Here is a 22,821-nt window from a genome sequence, read left to right as displayed (position 1 = left end):
ACATAAAGTTCTCCCTTAATTTGATTTTTTGTTGTTGTTGTTGTTCTTAAAATGTTGATTCAGTTGTACCCATTTTGGTGAGGCCAACAAAAAATTAATGAACATATGATTGATGAAAACTGTAGTTGCATTCATCTTTTTTACTTACCAAGAGCATACTATTGCGGACAGCAACAATTACCTGTTTTTTTGTCTCTTCCTGTTTCAACATTAGCTAAAGTTGAGAAAATATAAAATGTTTGATTTGTAATTCTGAAAGATGTTTAATTGTTCCATCCAGGGGTTTGCAGAGTTCTGATGATGTCCATGTCTGCTTGATGTCAAATAATCAATATGCTGGTTGAGGGCAGGAATCTGGGAATTTTTTTATGTATGCTAGTCACCAGCACAGAAATCTCATTGACCATTGGCTCATTTCCAAAAACTATAGTAGAAGTATGTGATATGAACATGGATTTTTGGATTGAGGGATAAACAAGAAGTTACTTCAGAGGTCATTGCTAACCTGTCAGGCATTCCCAAATAAATCTGGGGGATTCTTCTTGCCCCCTCTGTTTTACAGATTAAAGTTTCATTTATATTTTTTTATTTTTCTATGTTAAGTCTCCTGTGCAGTCAAGGTTTCTTTTGTTTCATGGCAATATTCTAAAATGGTGAAGACAATTTGGCTGAAAGATTTTTTTCCCTGCTTCTTGTAAATGCCAGGCAAATGACCCACCCATCTGATGACGGAAATTAGCAATCGCCTTTGGAAAAGTATAGCGTTTGTTTGAAAACATGGGGAAAGCTCGCTTTATTTAGGCAGATTTGTATTTTCCTATTTAGTTAGCTTCAAAGACCCCTGTTGGCTCAGTCAACACCATAGATATTTTTCTAAGGTTGAACTTAGAATCCCTTGGCAGTCAGTTAGTCAAATCAACAAAAATCTGTTGACCTCGGGGACATTTCTCTTCTTGTGGCTTCTTGGATTTTCTGTGCATGTTACAGAGAGCTTTCACTGAACTGAATTTTACTTTTACTGAATAAAAGCATTCCCATGTGCCTCAAATACAGACACCTCAAATACAGACACCACCAAATACAGTCAGAGAATCTGCTCAAACATTTCTATCACTGGAGATCAAGACATTTCCTGATGATCATGAAAACAGTAAAGGTTGGCACTCTGATGTGACAAGAGAACCTCTCCTGGTACCACACAGCTTCTTGAATATGCCAGGGGGGAATTTTTGCCAGAATCAGTGATTACCTTTTTTTGGTTCCTCTTGGCCTCTATTCCATTGCATGCTGTCCTTCAGATATTTGAACTATATGGTTATGGATCAAACCACAACTGAGGAAGGATGTTATATATCCTTGGGTCTAACTAGAGAATTACAGACTCATAAGCTATGTCAGTTGGAGGAAAGTTTTTTGGAAGAGATTGAGACCTAGAAAGCGAAAGTGACTTGCTCAGAAGTACACAACTGGTTATACCAGTGGAACTGGGTCTAAAATTTAACCTTTGGGCCAGTACCTTTGGGAGAGTCACGTTGTCAGAGCAGAACAGAAATAGCCTTGGTAGAATAATAGTTTTGTTTCATAAAATATGACTTCTGCTTATGAAATTAATACATGTTTATTATAGAAAATGTAGGAAATACAAAAGCTTCTAAGAGAAATAAAATGAAAGAATCAGGATTTTTACCATCAAGTTGAATTTCCTTCCAGTCTACTTTTCAACACACATGCACACCCACACCCACACCCACACCACACACACACAGTATACCAGGAGAGGAGAGCTGTGGGAGAAGAACCAGCCATCCAAAATTGTAATCATAGAAGGCCTGGGCAAAGCATTGACTGAGCTTTTCCCCTTCAGCATGAGAATTTGAGCTCTGGTTAACTTCCTATTTCCCTGGCAATCTAATGAAAGTCGCAATGTTAAGGATGTTGGAAGGCAAATGACCCCGGGATTGGGGGAATCATAAATAAAGGCGTGGTGGGGAAGCCATACCTTGGGTCTCCTAAGTGCAGTGATTCTTGAGACTGGCATGTCCCTTGCCAGGACCCTGTGGGGGCATGCCTGTGGGACCATTTTCAAGAGATGATGTTTTAATGAAATATGAAGCTTTTAAGCAGGGTAGCTTCCTCGCCCCTTGCGCATCTACTGTCATGGCATGACTGCAGTAAAAACTCTCATTGAAGAGGGATACCTGACACTGCCCTGCCGTGTTTCCTGTATTATATTCTTCTGAATAGACTCTCTCCATGTGTGGCCTCTGTCTTTGAGCTTGAATATTCACTTGAATCTAGGAAAACTCTTCTGATGGCTACTTTGGGGATACATTGCTGCCCAAACTATAATGCCAAAGCAGAGAGGAGAAGGGGAAAAATACTGCAAGCCCTCTTTTCTCCCACCTTCCAGTCTCTCCTCACATTGATTAAAGCTAATCACTGGGATGCCTGGGTGGCTCAGTGGTTGTGCATCTGCCTTCAGCATGATCCCAGGGTCCTGGAATTGAGTCCTGCAGGGAGCCTGCTTCTCCCTCTGCCTATGTCTCTGCCTCTTTCTCTGTGTCTCTGATGAAATATAGATAAAATCTTTAAAAAAAAAAAAAAAAGCTAACCACAAGGCAAAGGTCAAGGAGAAAGAGTCCAATTGTCCTAGCTTGAGTCAGGTGCTGTCCACAGTTTGTTAGTTTATCATTCTTGTCTTGATGGACATTCGCCTATATGCATAAAGCTGCTATGAACATTTGTGTACAAGGCTTCAGTCATATATTTTCATTTCTCTTAGATGGATTCACAGGAGTGGAATTGCCAGGTCACAGGATAGACAACATTGAACTTTTTTAATGCCATTCTTTTTTTTTTTTTTTAAAGATTTTATTTATTTATTCATAGAGATGCAGAGAGAGAGAGAGAGGCACAGGCAGAGGGAGAAGCAGGCTCCATGCAGGAAGCCTGACGCGGGACTCGATCCAGGGTCTCCAGGATCACGCCCTGGGCTGCAGGCGGCGCTAAACCGCTGAGCCACCCGGGCTGCCCGACAACATTGAACTTTTTAAGAAACTGTCAAACAATTTTCCAAAGTGGTTGTACCATTTGTATACTTTCACCAATACCACCTGAGAATTCCCTCTTGGTCCACACCTTTCCAACATTTGGTGTTAACAAAATTTTTCCTGGGCCATTTCTGTGGCTGTGTAGTGCTATCTGATTGCTATTTTAATTTACATTTCCCTGATGATTTAATGATGTTGAGGACTTCTTCATGTGCTTGTCATTCACATATCTTTTATGAAGTATCTACTCAAGTAATTTTCAAGCTAGTTGTTTTTTTTTTTTTTTTTTTTTTTTTTTTAGAATTTATCTTTCTTTATTTTATTACTGAACTGTGTGAGTTCTTTACATATTATGGATACAAGTCCTTTGATAGATTTGTGTGTTATAATATTTTACTCTCAGTTTGTGGATTGCCTTAATGGTGGTTTGAATAAGCAAAATTTAATATATTGATGAAGTTTGATTTAGAAAAAATTTTCTTTCTGTGCTTTTTTTTGCCTACTTGAAGATTTAAAAAAATTGTAGTTGTAGATTGTTAAAATGCTGTCCTTTAAAAAAAGATTTCCATTTAAAATGAAATCCAGTTTGGATATTTTTCATCTCTCTGTATTTTATAGAGTGAATGTTTATATCCTCTCAAAATTAATATGTTGAAATCTAATCCCCAATGTGATGGTATTTGGAGGTCAGGACTGTGGAATGTGATTAGGTCATGAGGGGGGGAGCACTCATGAATGAGATTAGTGTTCTTATAAAAGAGACCCAAAGAGCTCCCCTGTCCCTTCTTGCCACGTGAGGGTATAGCCAAGAAGATGGTCATCTAGGAACCAGGAAGCAGGCCTTTACCAGACACCAAGTCTACCAGTGCCTTGATACCAGATTTCCAAGCCCCCAGAACTATGTTTCTGTTGTTTATAAGCCCCCCAGTGTGTGGTCTTTTGTACTAGCAACTCAGGCAGACTAAGACACTGTGTATCCTACTCCATAGTAGGGATATCTCTATGAAAGTTCATGAAATACTAGATGCTGAAAGCTGCAGAAGGACCTTCATGCCATCTTTTCCAAATGCCTAACATTAGGTTTCCTTCTTAAAAATATTTCTGATAATAACTCACCCTCTGGGTGCTTCTAGACATTGAAGCTACCAGAAATGAGTCCCCTTTTGGGGAGTACAAAATGTAAAAGAATTATTTCTTGAAATTGAAATACTCTTTTTAATAGTCTCCTCATTAGAATGTGATACTATATAAATTTCATCGAAACAGTAGTGTGATCAGAATTCTGAGAATCAAATGACAGTTGACCTTTGAATAATGTAGGGGCGAGGGGCACTGACCCCCTGTGCAATTGAAGATCTGTGTGTTACTTTTGACTTCTCATAAGCTTAATTACCCATAGTTTACCGTTGACTGGAAGCCTCACCAATCACATAAAGAGCCAATTAACACATATTTTGAATGCTGTTTTTTTAAAGAGGTTTTTTTTAAAAATTTTATTTATTTATTCATGAGGGACACAGAGAGAGAGGCAGAGACACAGGCAGAGGGAGAGGCAGGCTCCCTGTGGGGAACCTGATACAGGATTCAATCTCCGGATCCCAGGATCACGACCTGAGCCAAAGGCAGATGCTCAACCACTGAGCTACCCGGGTGCCCTATATGTTTTTTATACTGAATTCTTACACTAAAGTGAGGTAGAGGAAAGGAAATCATAAGGAAGAGAAAATACATTGATGGTACTGCACTATATTTGTTGAAAAATAATCCACATGAAAGTGGACCAAGCATTACACACTCATGTTGTTCAAGGATCAGCCATATAGTCCATTGAGCTGTGTCCATACAGCTTCAGGATTATGGTTTGTATGGTGATACAGAATGGGATCAGCCATGATCCCTGTCTGAGCAGTGACAGTGTGGTCAATGCCCTAAGAGAACATGTGGCATGATCAAGAGAAAAATTGCCCTTCCTAAGTATGTTAGGGAATGTTTAATATAGGAAATAAACTTGTGCTCTAAAAGAGTAGGAGTCTTCGTGAGGAGCTCGAGGAAAGAAGCAAGGAGTGGCGGGGAAAACTAGAAGTAGTGAATATCACTGTGCCTTTGGGTCTGAGATCCAAGCAATGGGACACAAGACTGGAGAGCTAGCCAGGGCACAGAGCAGGAGGGGTTGAGGACTTTGAACCTTGCTCTGTGGCTTCTTTGCAAAGGATGGAGTGAATGGGGATGCTGGTGGTCCTCAGATCAGTCACGAGGCCTGAGCAGTCGCTCAAGATGACAGTTCTCCAATTTTCAAGTAGTTGTCCATCTGGTGGTCAGATGGTTGGTCCGTCTGGTGGTCCATCTGACACAATGGTGGTCCCCCATTGAGTCAGAATGTCCAATGTGGGGGTGGGGCCTTTGAAGATGTTCCCAGGCTCTGTGGCTAAGTCTGAAGCACATGGGGCTTTGGAAACCACTGGTTCAGGGGAATGATGAGGGAGTGACAAAGAGGAGGGCCTCAATGAAGAGCTATTAGAAGATGAGATGGTGACTCTTCTTGGCAACCAGTCATCTGTAAGGTGTGAGAATGGGGGAGGATTCTGGTTTGAGCAACTTCAAACATGACATTTGTGTCAGGCCCCTGCTTGGCAACACAGAGTAGGAGATCTGTGGGAGAGAAGTGGGAAGTTCAGTTAGAGATATAAGGCCAACTTAATTGTCAAGAAATACTCATTTTTATCACTTAGAAATAATATTAACTTTGGGAGATTATGGTTCTGTCCTTTCAAATATTGCTGATAAACTTTCGCTATGTAGTTTTTATTCTTTTTTTTTCCTTTTTAAAATTTTATTTATTTATTCATGAGAGACACAAAGAGAGAGAGGCAGAGACCCAGGCTGAGGGAGAAACAGGCTCCTTGAGGGGAGCCTGATGCGGGACTTGATCCCAGGGCCCTGGAACCATGCCCCAAGCTGAAGGCAGATGCTCAATCACTGAGCTACCCAGGCGCCCCTGTAGTTCTTATTCTTTTCACATGTGTTAGGCACTAGATATTATCATTTTGCAGATGATGAAACTGAAACTCAGACAGAGTCTGATTTCCCTATGGCTATCTTAGTCAGGAACCAGGTAAAGCCAGGATTCAAAACTCCTGACTTTGCCAAGTCTGGTTTGCTATTAAACCTTGGTCTCTTATAGCAGGGACAGGCAGGATTTTTTTCTTGTCATTTATATATGATAGACTTGGAGTCCAGAGAAAGCGTGATTTGCCCAAGATCTTAAGCTTTAAGTCCAGAGCGGCGACCAGAGCCCAGATGCTGCTTCCTGGCCACTGTTCTTTTCACTCTAATGTCTTGCTTTCTGGATGACTGAGTTTATTTTCCTACTTGTATCATGTACAGTTGGATCTTTCCCCCTCAAACAGGAGGAATCTGGAGAATTATGAATGTCATTCAGAAGGGAAGAAATACTGTTTGAGAAGCAAAACCAGTCTTCAAAGCTCAATTGCTTTGCAGTGGTATAGGATACTACATTTTCAGCCTGTGCATGAATTTTTTTTTTTTTAATTAGGAACCTGACCTTAATGTTGATGATAGAAATATGGAAATAACACCAGGAGAAAAGGTGCTTCGGAACACCAAAGAGCAACGGGATCAGCAAAACCGGCTGCGAGAGATAGATGATAAACTAAGGAAGCTGAAGGAGAGTGTGGTATGTCTTTTTATTTCAACTTTATAAGCAGTGATTGTCTTAAAAATGTTTCCAGTTTCCTTTGACCGTTTTATGACTGCTTCTATATTTAAGTCCGTCAAGAAAACTGACATGGGGATTTGTCAGTGAGAATTTGAATAAAAGCTAAAAATTTGATTCATAGAACTTAAAGTAGTATTGTACTTTCTTTATTTTATATAATAAACCCGTGAAATACTACCTGAGGTCAGAATAATGATCCATACTCCTAATATTCACTGCCTGACAGTGACATCAATGCTTTTTTTTTTTAATGGAAAAAATTGGTAGTTATTCTCGGTAAAATCATCTTTGTATGTTGAACTTACAGCTTAAATGCTCCCACTTTTTGTTCATAATTCATAATATAATGTTACTCAATTTTAATACATTCTAAATCCTCCTTGTGCCTATTTCATGTTTTTAAGTGCTTGTCATTTAAAGACATATTATTGCTAATGAGAGAAAGCTCTTAAATCAATGAAATTGTGAGCTGGCTGATATTCTGAACCTACTAGAAATGCTCCATAATGTTATGATTTTCCAGCTACCCAGAGGATGCTTCCAACTGGATTCTTGGCTTTTACCTAAAATTAAATATGACAAGGCTAAACTTGTGATTCTACCTACATCCTCTCTCCCAGAGCTGGTCTTGTCATAATTGCCAGCGGTACCTACTTTCTGTCTCCTACTAAATCCTATTATCTTGGGTGATCTTCAAGCCTCATTAAGTTTTAACCAGTATGTCTAATTTGCTGTCATATCTTGCCACAGTTCTTTATGACTCTGAAAATCTTCTCCTTTTTGTCCTTGCTTCTATCACCCTCCTGTCACCTCCTGTCTAGCCACTTAAACCTGGTCAGTCTCTTCTCTCATTATTCCATTTTATATGATGTTGCATGGGTGTAAGCATCAGGTAAGTGACTTTGATTAAATTCTGATCTCCTTTAGAGCTCTCCAAAAGTGCACACTGATCCCCACTGAGATTTTTCACCCCTTCTGATCATGTGCAGCTGAATTGCTCTTAACCATTTGCCAGCCATGGATAGCAGCACTAACTCAGAGTGTAGAAGATAGATAAGCCAGGTCTACCTAAAGCTTGTCAGGCAGCAGATGGAAGGGGAATTAATGCATTGTGCTTCTCTTTATAATTCATGGGAGATTAAATGGGAATTATATTTCAGGGAAACCTCCATTTTTGTTTTCTGGGTTTTTTTTTTTTCTTCTTGAATCTGTTAATACGGGGAAGAAGTAGAGGAAGTAAGAATGGTTAGGGAGTGTAAAGAGGCTCTTGGTGAGAGTTGTGGTGGTGGTGATGGGGTGTTGCAAACTTGATGTGATAAATAAAATGTCTGTGGCTTCACTGGTTTTGAAAACCGTCAAGCGGTTATGGGTCATTTTTCGCCCCATAACTGTCCATCCAAGGCAGGCAAAGCCTGTCATTCTTCATATTCAGTTCTCATGATTTCTTTTTTTTTTTTAAGATTTTATTTATTCATTAGAGACACACAGAGAGAGGCAGAGACACAGGCAGAGGGAGAAGCAGGCTCCCTGTGGGGAGCCTGATGTGGGACTTGATCCCAGGACCCCGGGATCATGACCTGAGCTGAGGGCAGATGCTCAACCACTGAGCCACCCAGGTGTCAAGTTCTCCTGATTTCTGAACATTTGTCTTATGCCTTGGACATGTATTTTCTCCCATGTCTCTACTGTTATTAATTTTTGACTCAAAACCTGGGTCCTTTAGGAAATCTCATATTTTTTTTCCAGTGTCATGTGAAAGTTGGCTAGACTTACAGAGATATGATAAATATCAAGAGTTGATTGTTATCTAAGTGGAAAAGAATAACACATAAGTAAAGAAGAGCAGTGTGTGTCTGCAGTGGCAGGTACTATTCCAAGTACTTTGTAACTTACTGATTTATGTAGTCTTTGTAAGCACTGTGTGAGGTAAACACTACTATCCTTATTTGCCAGATGAAGAAATAAAGGTGGGGTAACTTCCTCAAGCTTATGTAGCTATTAAGTAGAAGAGAGAGGATTAAAATGATTAGCTTTTGACAACTTTTTTGTTTTATAGTCAACACTTGGAGAAACTGGTATGGTAAAGGCATATGAGTGTTGATCTGTATCATCTTTGTTTTAATTGCTTAGCATTTCATAATGTTCTATGGATCACATGGTGTACTTACTATATGTGTGTACTTCTTAGGGTAGATACTGTGTCTGTTTCAAACTTTGTAAAGCCCATTGTACCTTAAAGATTTCTGTGGATTGGGAATCTGGAAGACTGAGTCCGTGTTTCAAGCTTGTCAGTGGCCTGATCTGTCACATCTATTTATTTATTTATTTATTTATTTTAAAGATTATTTATTTATTTATTTATTTATTTATTTATTTATGATAGTCAGAGAGAGAGAGAGAGAGAGAGGCAGAGACATAGGCAGAGGGAGAAGCAGGCTCCATGCACCGGGAGCCCGACGTGGGACTCGATCCCGGGTCTCCAGGATTGCGCCCTGGCCCAAAGGCAGGAGCCAAACTGCTGTGCCACCCAGGGATCCCGATCTGTCACCTTTAATAAGTCACTTAGTCTTAGAGACTTGGTTTTCTTATTTGAAATCAAGGAAGGGGCTAGATGGCCTCTGTACTTTTGCCTGTGATTGTTGGCATATTTTTGGTAAAAAATGATGTTATTTGTAGTATCTGAAGCATAGTATGTGTGCTTACCATCTGTTTGGTATTAATTGATTTAAATATTCTATTGAAAATTACTTTTGGAAGTTCGGTAACACTTTTTAGGAGAATGTGAGATTGTCTTTCACATATAGAAAAAAATTAGCCTGCTACCTATAGACCAAAGAATATGTTTTCTGAATGATATCTCGGAAAATGGATAATTTTGCAGTTTTGTCTTATTCTTCCTATTACAATGGAACATTGTTTCAAGGTCAATGATTTGGGTGAAAGCAATAATCTGTGGCCATTGAATTGGTGATTTAGGGATAAAATTCATACTCAATTTTAGGGATGCACTAGGGATAGAGTGGGGGAAGGGGCAATGTAAGAGCCCTTAGGGTTAGTCCTGGAACCACCTGAATTCAGGGTTGATTTTTGTCAGTAAAAGCTGGAAAAGTGACTTTTTTAAGAAAAAGATTTTATTTATTTGAGAGAGTGAGCATAAGTGGGGTGGGGGTGGGTGGTTAGGGGCCGAGGGAGAAGCAGATTCCTTGCTAAGCAGGGAGCCTGATGCGATGGGAGCTCATGACCTGAGCCAAAGGCAGACACTTAACTGACTGAGCAACCCAAGTACCCCTGGAAAAGTGACCTAATTCTGTGTTTCAGATGTAGGCTGAGGCTGTGAATGCACATTTGCCTTGCTCAAGATTGATTGAGGAAGTGGGATCTGGATTAGTCTGAAGGTGGTAATGGTATTGCTGGTGTCAGTGGATCCAGCTATTAGGAGCTTGGGAGAGTAACACAATGAAATGGGTTTGAGGCTCACAAAAGTAGTATGAACTTTAGTGGGCAGACAGGAGTCATGAATACCAGCTGCATAAATAGAGGAAAGATGAGCCATGGCTGCTAGAAGTAGCATATGTGAAACAGATCTTTAGGATTTGCTCGCTATGAGTCAGCAATATAATGTATCTGCTATACTACATATTATGGGAGAGGTAAGGATCTTATATGGATAGTAGATCTCATTTGGATAGTAGAGTGGATCTCATGTGAATAGTAGAGAGACAAGGATGAGGAAGAGATTTAAAACCAGGTCATATGAAGGATTGTTGGTGGGACTGAGTGTATTGATTTAGCTTGATAAAGAAGAGGGGTGTGTGTGTGTGTGTGTGTGTGTGTGTGTGTGTGTGTGTTGTGGGGAAGAAGGGGATGGTTTGGCAGAAAAATCACACCATGTTCCCTTTCCAAAGATATTTAAAGGACTATCATTTGAAGTATTAGTTTAATCTTTGCTAGCTTAGGAAAAGCATGGTGATTGGGAGGCCATGAAGAGACAATTTCTGGTAAATACTAAGGAAGAGTTAGAATTATCTGAGTGGGATTGGTGTGTGTTGGGCAAGATCTTCCAGGCTGGAGTGAATAGAGAGGGTTTAAGTATCAAAAGAGTGGCTGGATAGTTTCGGTCACCTCCAGCACAGGCAGGCAGCTTGTGTACGGCAGATGTGTGAAGGTGCTGCACTTTGAGCTCTTCACACATGGTAGGAATTGTGCTGAGTCACTCATCTCTTGCCTGGTTGATTCCCATGGGGTTAGCAGTTTTGACTTTGACTTTAAGAGTTCCTCTGTCCAGCTAACTACTTGTATGGAGAGAATTTGAGATGATAGAATCAAGAGAAAATAAAAATAGCTGTATTCATAGAATAGACAGCACAAGACAAACCCCACAGACCTCTCCATCATTTGCCATATGATGTACTTATCCCCTGATTTTCCTGTCTAGCTCAGAGTCACTTCCTGTTGTTTTAGGTGCTCTACAGGCTTCTCTGCCCATTCACTCTTTGAAACCTACTCTGCCTTGTATTACCTCCCTGGGTTGTAGTTCTGTTACGTAAACTTCTATACATGGGACATAGTGGTTTAGAGCCAGACACTGGAGTAGCCTGCTTGGGTTTGAATCTCAACTCTGTACTTCCTAGCTGTGTGACCTTAGACAGGTCTCTTGACCTCTCTGCTTTAGTTCTTTGATTGGTAGAATGGGATAGTTATAGTTACCTACCTTACAGGCTGTTATGAAGATTAAATTAGTTAACATATATGTAAAGTGCATTGAACAGAGTTTGGCACATTTTAAATGCTATACAAATGTTTATAATTGTTATTTTTATTATTAACATTATTAAGATGGAACTTACATATGGTTGTTTCTATGATAACAAGGGAAAGATATAACAGAGAGGATGAGATTGAAGATGGAGGGGTAAGCTTAGAAAAGAATCAAGATGCCCTTTTACTGATTACGGTTGAAAGGAGAGAAGTATAGGCCTAGAAAGGCAGGTTTGGAGCTGAAGATAAGGTGAGAGAGGTCATACCTGCATGTTCTCTAACTAGTCATTTGATTAGAGATCAAACCATATGATTGGAATGAGAGGGCAGAATGGGGATGGGCCTTGAAACAGGATGGGGAAGGATTGGAATAGACACAGTGAGGAGAGAAAAGCAATGGTGAACAGTGAAGACAGCCCCGCTAAGGTTGGAAACCCTAGCTGTGACCCGGAGCTAGCCAGTGGGGCTTGGGTCTCCTCTAACCTCCCTTGGCAGTCCACCAAGAATGGAGGAAATGGGTCCAGAGTTGAAACAGGGGTGTGGAGAGGTCGGGTGATTGCAATGCAGGACCATGGAAACAAGAGAATTGGTGGTACCTGTGAGACCATACTTGAAATGGAGAAAGGAGACAAACATAACATAGCTGCCTCAGGTATTAGCAGGGACCTCTTTGCCCTTCTTCAATCTGGTTTCTCAACTTATTATTATAAACATAGAATAGAATAGCAGACAGCTATTAAAAGAATGAGGTAGATCTATATATCTTGGAAAGATGTCTGTGATACAGTATTCAGGGAAAAGATCCTGTTGCTTAAAATAATAGTCAATAGGATTCCATTTTTATTTTTAAAACATGTTATAGAAAAATCCAAGGGCAATATATAACAAATCTTAAACAGTGATTACTTTTAGTAGGGATGGTGTGGATAGGGAAGCAAAAAAAGGAAATTCACTTTTTATAACTGTTCTCTATATCCAGACTTTCCATAAAATACATGTTGTTGCATTTGTAAGTAGAATCAATGTTTCAAAATATGGAAAGCATTGATATAGATGAAGGATCATTACTGTCTTCATGCACTTACAAAAATAGAGTGAGTCATCATAAAGAATTATGTTCAATCTTACCAGAGATTAAAATTCATAGTTAGGGGCACATGGGTGGCTCAGTTGGTTGTATCTACCTTCCAACTGGGTTGTGATCCCTGATTCCTGGAATTGAGCACCTACTCAGGCTCCCTGCTCTGTGAGGAGTCTGCTTCTCCCTCTCCTCTGGGCCTTCCCCTCCACCTGTGCTCTCTCTCTTTCTCTGTCTCAAATAAATAAATAAATAAATAAATAAATAAATAAATAAATAAAATCTTTAAAAAACAATAAAATAAAATTAATATTCAAATAATCTTTAGGCACAATATACACATATCAGACCAACAAAGATAATGATAAATACAATATAATTATATGCTATTGGGAGTGGTGTGAAAGTGGAGACAGCAATATTTGAACATTATCAAATTATTAGCTATTTATTTTTATGATGAAGAAATTTTTTTAGTTAAAAAATTTTAAAAAATTTAAATTCCAGTGTAGGAGGATCCCTGAGTGGCTCAGCGGTTTAGTGACTGCCTTCGGCCCAGGGCATGATCCTGGAGACCCGGGTTCAAGTCCCACGTTGGGCTCCCTGCATGGAGCCTGCATCTCCCTCTGCCTCTCTCTCTCTCTCTCTCTGTCTCTGTCTCTCATGAATAAATAATAAAAATTAAAAAATAAAAAAATAAATTCCAGTGTAGTTAACATACAGTGAAGTATTAGTTTCAAGTGTGCAATGTAGTAATTTAACACTTTCATACAACAACTGGTGTTCATCACAAGTATCCTCCTTAATCCCCATCAGCTATTTCGCCCATCACTCCACGCCCCTCCCCTCTAGTAACCACCAGTTTGTTCTTAATAATTAAGACTCTGTTTCTTGGTTTCTCTCTCTCTCTCTCTCTCTCTTTTTCTTGCTTATTTGTTTTGTTTCTTAAATGCCACATATGAGTGAAATCATATGGTATTTGTCTTTCTCTGACTGACTTATTTCACTTAGCATTATACCCTCTAGATCCATCCATGTTGTTGTAAATGGCAAGATTTCATTCTTTATTTTATGACTGAATAATATTCCAGTGTGTGTGTGTGTGTGTGTGTACATATACATATATATATACCACATCTTCTTTATCCATCCCTCTATTGGTAGACACTTGGGCTGTTTCCATAATTTGGTTGTTGTGAATAATGCTGCTTTAAACATAGGGGTCATGTATCCCTTTGAATTAGTGTTTTTTTATTTTTTGGGTAAATAACTAGATATTGGCAGTTTTTAAAATTGGTTATTTTTCCCCTGAAAAGCAATTGGTCAATTGTTATAGCCATGGCTGTGACATTATTTTTATTTTGACCTGCATAATTCCACTTCTAGGAATATTTATGAAGAAATAACAGCCAAGGAAAACCAAACTGAACAAAGTAAGAAAGAACTTAAATGCTCTCAAATAGAATGTCAAAGCAATTTATACAGTCTTACCCATTTAATACCATGGTAGGATAATAAAAATGACAAGTATATGGATTTTGTCAATAAAGGACTTTTAGTTGGAAATGAGTGATCCAAAACAAAAAAATAAAAATTCTAGATAGATTGTAAGTATCAACTCTAACTATGTAACACATACATACATATATACATATATATATGTATATATACTGACAAAATCTGAGGGGAAATAGATTATAAATATTAACAGCTTAGTTCTATTATTTGTTCTATTATTTTTTACTTTCTATTGAATTGCCTTTATTCCTAAAGAAAGAAATTCATAATTGAAGTAATTTTATTATTTCATTGTTTTATTTATATATAATTTAACCCTTTAATGTAGCAATAGTCTTCTTGACTAATTTAAATAAAGTAATAATTCATTTTCAGTTTAATTTTTCAGAGGTATTGAGTGTTTAAGACTAAGGGAATTATTTTTCTTTTTTTTTTTTTTTTTTTAAGAAGAGTGATTTTTTTTTTTTTTTAATTTTTATTTATTTATGATAGTCACAGAGAGAGAGAGAGAGGCAGAGACACAGGCAGAGGGAAAAGCAGGCTCCATGCACCGGGAGCCCGATGTGGGATTCGATCCCGGGTCTCCAGGATCGCGCCCTGGGCCAAAGGCAGGCGCCAAACCGCTGCGCCACCCAGGGATCCCGGGAATTATTTTTCAAATAAAGAACATCTTTACTAGAATTAGGTAAAAATGCTTTTAATGAAGTTGCATAATAATCTAGATTTCACAAATCAGAAGAATTCAATTTTAGTTTTTTCATTTTCCAAGAAAGAATCATCAATTTGATCTCATCTCATGAACTGCTTTAGTGATAAAATATTCTCAAAGATGTTTTGTTAGTATTGTTAGCAGAAGCTTTCCATGGTTCCAATCATTCTAAATGCATTGACCACCCTTTTTAGGTCTTTATTGTGTCTCTTTTGATTCTCAGTTTGAACTTCATTCATTTTTTTCATCATTTGAAGTCTCTGCTATTTCTTTCCACATTCTTTCTCTTTTCAGTTTCCTGGAAACCACTGAGCTTGGCCTTGTTTGGTGAACTGCATTGTCATTATTGCATCAAAATGTTTAGCACTCTAAGCCTTGTTGCTGAGCATTGTGGATAAGAATGTGGTTCACAAAAGATGATAAATCCTTGTGTTCTGATTCTTATTTCGACATGCTCTTGCCGTTTAACCTAGTATAAGAATACATGGACCCTAATCAGAAGACTAGAGGGTTTCTTCTGCTCAATGAATGGTGGAGGGTCTACCTTCAATTACTAAACATGCCATAGAATCAGAATTATAGAATGTGAGAGCTGAAGGGTCCTTACAGGTCACGTGGGCCAGTCCTATGGATTAGAAACCGAGGTCTTGAATAGCTAAATGATTTTTCCAAGACTCACAGTTAGTTAGTGATAGACTTGTGCCAATCCCCAACTCTTGACACTTGAGCTTTCCGTTACATCCAGCTGCTCTAATGCACACCTGCTCTGATCAGCCAATTTTCAGTGAAGGTTTGGGGCCACAGACAAACATGGGCTTCATTCTAAAGCCTTTAAACTGTTACCAACCATTTATGCATCTTTCCCAAATACAGTGGAACTCCAAACAAACCTGATATGTTTGTGGTTAAACCGGAAGCTGTGTGTTTTTGGTATTTATGCATTAACTAAGGCTTGATTTGGAAAAGTAATTATACTCGCTCTTTGGTGTCATTGTTCAGAACTGCAGAAATTACTTAGTCTTTCTTTGTCATTTGTAACAGCTTTTGGGAAGATGGATGATAATAATGATAACATTGGCACATAAATTATTGGTATTTCTGTAGAGTTTACAGCCTTTACTTTTCCTTCTGTAGGTCTTGGCAGGTGTGTGCAATAATGATGCAAGACATTTGGTTGTGAAATTTTGATAGTGGGGGTTGCATATTGACAGTGGAGCAAAACTTGAACTATCCATTCTCAAAATCAGATAAAAAAGAAACACATTTTGAAAAAAGTTGAGCATAGAATTTTTGGAAGCACCTATTTCTGTATCATCTGATGCAGAAATCTTGATAAAATTTTTTGCAACTAGATAGTACTATTTAATGGTTGTGAAATAGTATGTGGCAGTTACAGGTACATGGCTGGTGTTTGAGAATTATTCTAGAATGAGTAAATGAGCTAGCAACCATTTTAATGCTATCAACTATGTATTGTATTAAAATATATTGTAGAATAAATTAAAAGCACAATTAGCTTTATTGCTTTGGGAATAAAATATTGAAGGTAATTGGATGTGTTTTTATTAACTTATTTTGTTTCAACCATCACTTTAAAAACACTTACAAAATACATTAATAGATTTCAGTCTCAAATATATTTTGGAATGAGAGGTTATATGTATATATACCTTGTATTCTGCCTGCATAAAAAACATTATAAAAATTATTAAGGATATTTTCATCTGGACTATGATTCTGCACACGTACTATAATAATGAAGACTTGATATTGTTACAGAGCTGTAGGTATTGTGCAAGTCTTGAACATCATCTTAAAAATGAAAATTTTGGTGGCAAACCTGTTCTAGAATATTTCCTGATTTTAAAAACCTTTATTGTTGAGCAGAGTTTCTAGTAGTAGATAATGAGGCTAGTTTGACTTTAGCATAGCTCACCTTTTGCATTCTGAATTGATTTTCAAAGTTCATTGGTTGAAGCCATGTGCCATGGATGTGGTTACATGGAACAAAAGCATGTACATATATCAAGAAATAAATAACATCTTACTAAAGGATATAATTAAGTATAATTATATAAAGTTAAGTAAGTATTGTAAAGATTATAATATGCCCCCTCTACATTTAGCCAGTATAGCGTGTACTGACATAAAATTAGAATGCATAAATAATTAAAACTTCTGACAATTTTAGAGGTTGAAATTACCTATTATTTGGTTGTTAACATGTGGTAGTAATACTGTTTGATTTCTTTTCTAATACTTAAGGTCATTTTTAGTATTGTTTAGTATAATAAATTCTTGAATTTATTCCAGTGGGAATGTTACTTGTGTTCATGTGTAGTCTTTAGTCCTTTCGTTTCTTCTTAACAAGCTACAGTCAGGTTTTTGGTTTTTTCCTAGATCTTCAGGATCCTAGATCTACTTCTTGTTACCATCTAAGGCCATCTCTGGCCAAAGCAGGGATTATCTAAAGCAGTGATTTCAATGTGGATAGTCAAACAACTGTTTGTTATTGGGGGGGAGGGAGGGAGTAAGGAAATTTTACCAGAATGTAAGTGCATGTACTCCTTATTTCATCAGGAAAAGCTTGCTTGGTGAAATAGTTGATTTAAACTCTGGCATAACTTCTTACTGCATAGCAGACCTGTGACAGTTTGAGGACCAGCACTGGCCAGCAGACCACACTTGGAGGAGCGCTGAGTGCAGGCCTGTTTCTGATCTCTGATGTTGAGCCCATGGATCTGAGCACCCTACCTCCTGGATCTCAGTCACCAAGATGTGGCTGTTTTCTCCCTTTTTTGCCTTTACTTTGTAGCTTCTGGACCCACGTTCTTACTAGATAGTGATGTCTTGATATCATCACTGGGTTCTGCCCTGGTCTTTGGTTTCTAGCTCTTTGGCTCCTGTATATCATGGGGAACTATAGAGACCTCCATCTCTAGTAAACTGGATAAAGATGATCTTTATCTATTAAATTATTGTTCTCTATACACCTATCAGGTTGGCTAAAGTAAAAAAACATAAGAAATAACAAGTATTGGTGAAGTAAAGAAAATTGAACCCTTATGCACTATTGGTGGGAATGCAAATTGGTGTAGCTACTGTGGAAAATAGCATGGAGGTTCCTCAAAAAACTAAAAATAGAACTACCATATGATCCAGTAATTCCACTGCTAAGTATTTACTTAGAGAAAATGAAAACACTAATTCAAAAAGATATATGCTCCCCTGTTTATTGCAGCATTATTTACAGTACCAAGATATGGAAGCAACTCAAGTGTTCACCCATAGATGAAGATAAAGATGTGTGTGTGTGTATGTATATATATATATATATATATATATATATATACATACACACACACACAAACACACACTGGAATATTACTCGGTCTTAAAAATGAGATCTCTCAAATTTGTGACAACATGGATGGATCTAGAGGATGAAATGCTAAGTGAAGTAAGTCAGTGAGAAAAAGACATACCATGTGATTTCACTCATATGTAGAATTTAAGAAACAAGACAAATGAACAATGGAAAAAGAGACAATCAAAAAGACAGACTCTTAACTGGAGAACAAACTGGTGGTTGCTAGAGGGGAGGTGAGTGGGGGAATGGGTGAAATATATAAAGGGGATTAAGAGTACATTTAGCATGATGAGCACTGAGTAATGTGTAGAATTGTAGAATCACTATATTTACACATGAAACTAATATGCTATATGTTAATTATACTAAAATTAAAAAAACTCATGTCAACATTCTGTCTTATTAACATGATACCATTGGCCACTGACCCAAGATGCTAATGTTTTACAAAAAAACACATATGATTCCTAAAACTGTCTATAGAATTGACCTGAAAATTCTATTTCATTTTCATTATTTATTTTTTTTAAAAAAGATTTATTTATTTGAGAGTGGAAGAGAAAGAGAGAGAGAGAGAGAAAGAGAGAGAGAGAGAGAGAGAGAGCTTGAGCAGAGGGAAGGGCAAAGGGAGAGGCAGACTCCTCAATGGGCAGGTAGCCCAAGGTGCAGCTGCATCCCAGAACCCTAGAATCATGACCTGAGCTGAAGGCAGACACTTAACTGACTAAACCACACAGGCACCCTTGAAAGTTCTATTTTAAAAATATATTCAATGTTGATTTCTGGTCAAGTTCATGTATTCACCTAAGTTTGTACTTACCTTGGCTCCAACCATATAGAAAATTTAAGAAAATAGCATAATATAATAAAGCAAGATGTATCTTTCTGTGGCATGCCAAAGAACACACGTGCAAACACAAAAGGACCTGGAGCTGAGAGTTTGATGTATGTGAGATCAAAGGGATCTGTGTGGAGGCCAGGGACCAGAACCAGATTTATTGTGTGGAACTGGTGTTTCCATGGCCATGGCATCAAGTCTGAAAAGGCTGAAACAAACAGAAATACTGCCGGAGATTGTACATTATATATAGTTTCATACTTAGAGTAGTTGGGGGCGGGGGGATGACAGACCGCCTTTCTCTTCCCGGGCTTCCTTCCTCAAACCAAAAAGCAAAACCCCACTCCCTTCTTTTCTCCAAACCTAAGGACCAGGCAAACACTTTCCCAGGAAAGTCAGCCAGAGGGCATCAGCACAATCGCCTAAAATTTACATGCAATGATTTCCACATCAGAGCCCTCCAAACACTGTTGCCCTAAACTTTTCCAAATGTTGTATCTAACCTCTTTCCCTTATTAAAGTCAAATTTTAGGGAAAAACAAACAAACAAACAAAAAACAAACAAACAAAAAAACTAGATATTTAGAGAAGCTCATTTTAGCAAAGTAAACCTAAATATGGCAGATGATGTATTTGTTTTTGAAGTAATAAAGTATGGCAGGAAAAGGACAGAAATGAGAAGATAGTGAGGGGTAAGTGACCCCTAAAGCCCACATTTGTCCCTGAGGTATCTGTTGATCTTCAGTGGCTAGAGCCTGGATCTCAACAGACCCTGTGTAGGGGGCTGAGGAGACAGGGCCTGAGGCTGAGGAGGTCAAAGCAGAACTCCCATATGGAGTCGGTTCACCAAATTATTAAAAATTTAGTGAATGAACTAAAAGAAACCTGTGGAGAGGGGATGGTGTCTTTGCTTTTGGTTAGGAGTGGAATGGAAAAAAAGGTCTCCCATGAAAATTCCTAACGATAAGCCTGCTTGAAGGCAGGTTTTGAGTTTGAATTCACACTACTTACAGGGTCTGAAAAAACCTCAAAGTTGAAAGTGTAGTTGGCTGTGGTCTTAGGTTGGCAGCACTCCTGGTTTCTGGTTGGAGGAAACAGAAACCTCTCTGGAAGAACACGGTTTAAATCTAGATAGTAAAGAGTTCCCACAAATAGAGCATAAGAACCACAAATTCACAGCAAAGAACTCCCCTCTCCCCAAATGCCTAAGGAAATAAGCCACCGCTGGCAAGAGTTAATAGAAAAAACACACTATAGAATCAGTTCCCCACAGACTGCAGTTTGGAACAGACTTTCAGAATGTAAAATAAGTCTGCTTAACATATTTAAAGAAATAAAAGGCGCTTTTGAAAGGATGGCAAAGGAAGATTTGAAATGGAACCAATGAAATGAAAATATAATGAAAGTGGAAATTCTTGGAGTTAGGCCTTCTCTGATCCCTGTACAGGATTTTGGCATTTACCCTTATTTTCCCTTCTCATTTTTCTGTAACTTTTCTAAAGCTTTCCATCAACCCTATAATGAGAACATCATCAATAGCTTCAAATCAGCTAGAGAAAAATTGTGATGTGGCTTTTCTAGAACAGCATGTCTGCCTCCAAACCTTAGGGTAGATGAAAGAAAAAGAGATATAGTATAATCACATAGAGCCTACATTTGCAAGAATATATCTCTGTTATTTTTCTCCAAGTAAGACAGACTTTTTTTTTTTTTTTTTCCTGTTTATCTGCCTTCTCTTAACTGGAGCTTTTTAAAGTGTTAGCTCTTATGACTTGAAATTTTTACATTGAACGGTTTCTTAATTGAAACACATACCAGACTTAATAAAGAAGTCCCTGATACATTAAAAAATTTAAAAATAGGCTTTAATTTTTAGGGGAGTACTAGGATTACGGGAAAAAATGTGCAAGAAGTACAGAATTTCTATACATCTATCCCAGTTACCCCTAGTATAACATTTTGCATTACTGTGGTACATTTGCAATAACTGATGACCATTATCGACACCATGAACTAATGCCTATACTTTAGATTAGAGTTCACTTCTTGCGTCATCTAGTTCTGTAGATTTTAACAAATATGTGATGTCACGTTTCTGCTATTACAGCAGCAGACAGAATAGTTTCACTTCCTACAAATCCAGTGTTCTACCTTTCGTTCCTCCTCCTATACTTCTGAACCCCTACCAACCAGCAGTCTTTTCTCATTGATTTTGCTTTTTCCAGAATGTTATATAGTTGGAATTGTATGGTGTGTAGCCTTTAAAAATTTAATAGATTTTTTTTGGGCAGTTTTAGGTTTACAGAAAAAATTATGCGAAAAGTACAGAGAATTTCCATATACCCTCTCATCATTACCTTTCCCATTTCCTCTGTTATTAGCATTTTGCCTGGTACTTTTGTTATACCTCATGAACCAATATTGATACATTATTATTAACTAAAGCCCATAGTTTACATTAGGGCTCACTCTTTATATTGTACATTCTATGGCTTTTGACAAAGGTATGACAAGTACCCATCATTACCATATCATACAGAATAATATTTTCATTTCTCTAAAAATCCTCTGTGCTCCACCCTATTCATTCCTTTCTTCCTTTCCATAAATTGCTGGCAATGACTGATTTTTTTTTTTTACTATCTTCGTAGTTTTCCAGAATGCTATATTTTTGCTGTTTTCATTATTTCCAGAATGTCACATAATTGAAATCATACTGTATGCAGAATTTTCAGATTGGCTTCTTTCAATACTCAGCAGAATGTATTTAGGATTTATTCATATCTTTTTGTGGCTTAATAAGCCATTTATTTTTATTGCTGAAAAATATTCCATTGTATGGATGTACTATATATATCTACTAAAGCTCATCTTAGTTGCTTCTAGGTTTTAGCAATTATGAATAAAGCTGCTATAAACATTTGGGTGCAGGTTTTCATGTGGACGTAAATTTTCAGCTTATTTGGGTAAACATCCAGGAGTGTGATTGTTGAATCCGATGGTAACCTATGCCTAACTTTGTAAGAAATTGCCAAATTGTCTTGCAAAGTGGCTGTGCTATTTGCATTCCCACCGGCAATAAGTGACAGGTCCTGTTGTCTGCATCCTTGTCAGCATTTGGCATTGTCATTGTTTTGGATTTTAGCCATTCTAATAGGTTCATAGTGGTGATTCATTGTTTTTTTAATTTGCAATTGCCTACTGACAAATGAAGTTGAATATAATGCTTATTTAACATACATATATTTTCTTTACGAAGGTTTCTGTTTAGATCTTTTGCCCATTTGAAAGTTGGATTGTTTTCTCATTGTTGACTTTTAAGAGTTCTTTGTATATTTTAGATACAAGTGCATTATGAGATATATATTTCTAAGTATTTTCTTCCTGGCTTGTGTTTTCGTTCGTTTAATCCCTGATCCATTTTTTTTTTCACTGCCTTAAGGACTATATATTCTTTTTGTTACAAGTCAGACATTTCTAGAATATAATTTAAAAGTAATATGAAATACTAGAGTTTAAAAAATAGTAGTTTGAACTGTATGTAATGTCACTTTTCATCGGTCAAAAACAATAGGGTGTTGGCAATAGTTCAATCTAAAAAAAGCCAAAGCTTTCTCTCCATAGTGCTCTGTGTGTGTACTGCCCATCACCAGCAAACCATTATTATGTCTTTGGGATGATTCTAGGCAGAAATTAAGCTCATATTAGAATCAAAGCAGATGTAGATATTATAATCACACAGCTTCAATTTTCAAAGGTAGCTT

The 22,821-nt window shown here is 37.7% G+C and overlaps 1 protein-coding gene across 2 annotated transcripts in view; it reads left to right on the top strand.

Annotated features, from left to right (window-relative positions):
* The window catches only part of FSIP1 (fibrous sheath interacting protein 1), a 194,422-nt gene that overhangs the window by 59,176 nt on the left and 112,425 nt on the right, over window positions 1-22,821 (top strand). For both annotated transcript variants that reach the window (XM_025998444.2, XM_072738234.1), the window contains one exon: window positions 6,604-6,744. In XM_025998444.2, the coding sequence (XP_025854229.1) occupies window positions 6,604-6,744 (141 nt within the window). The remainder of the gene's footprint in view (window positions 1-6,603; window positions 6,745-22,821) is intronic.

The sequence above is a fragment of the Vulpes vulpes genome, chromosome 15, assembly GCF_048418805.1.
Source record: "Vulpes vulpes isolate BD-2025 chromosome 15, VulVul3, whole genome shotgun sequence".
NCBI classification, from domain to species: Eukaryota; Metazoa; Chordata; class Mammalia; order Carnivora; family Canidae; genus Vulpes; species Vulpes vulpes.
Note: the sequence above shows the minus strand (reverse complement) of the source record. Positions and strands in the feature narration are given on the sequence as shown.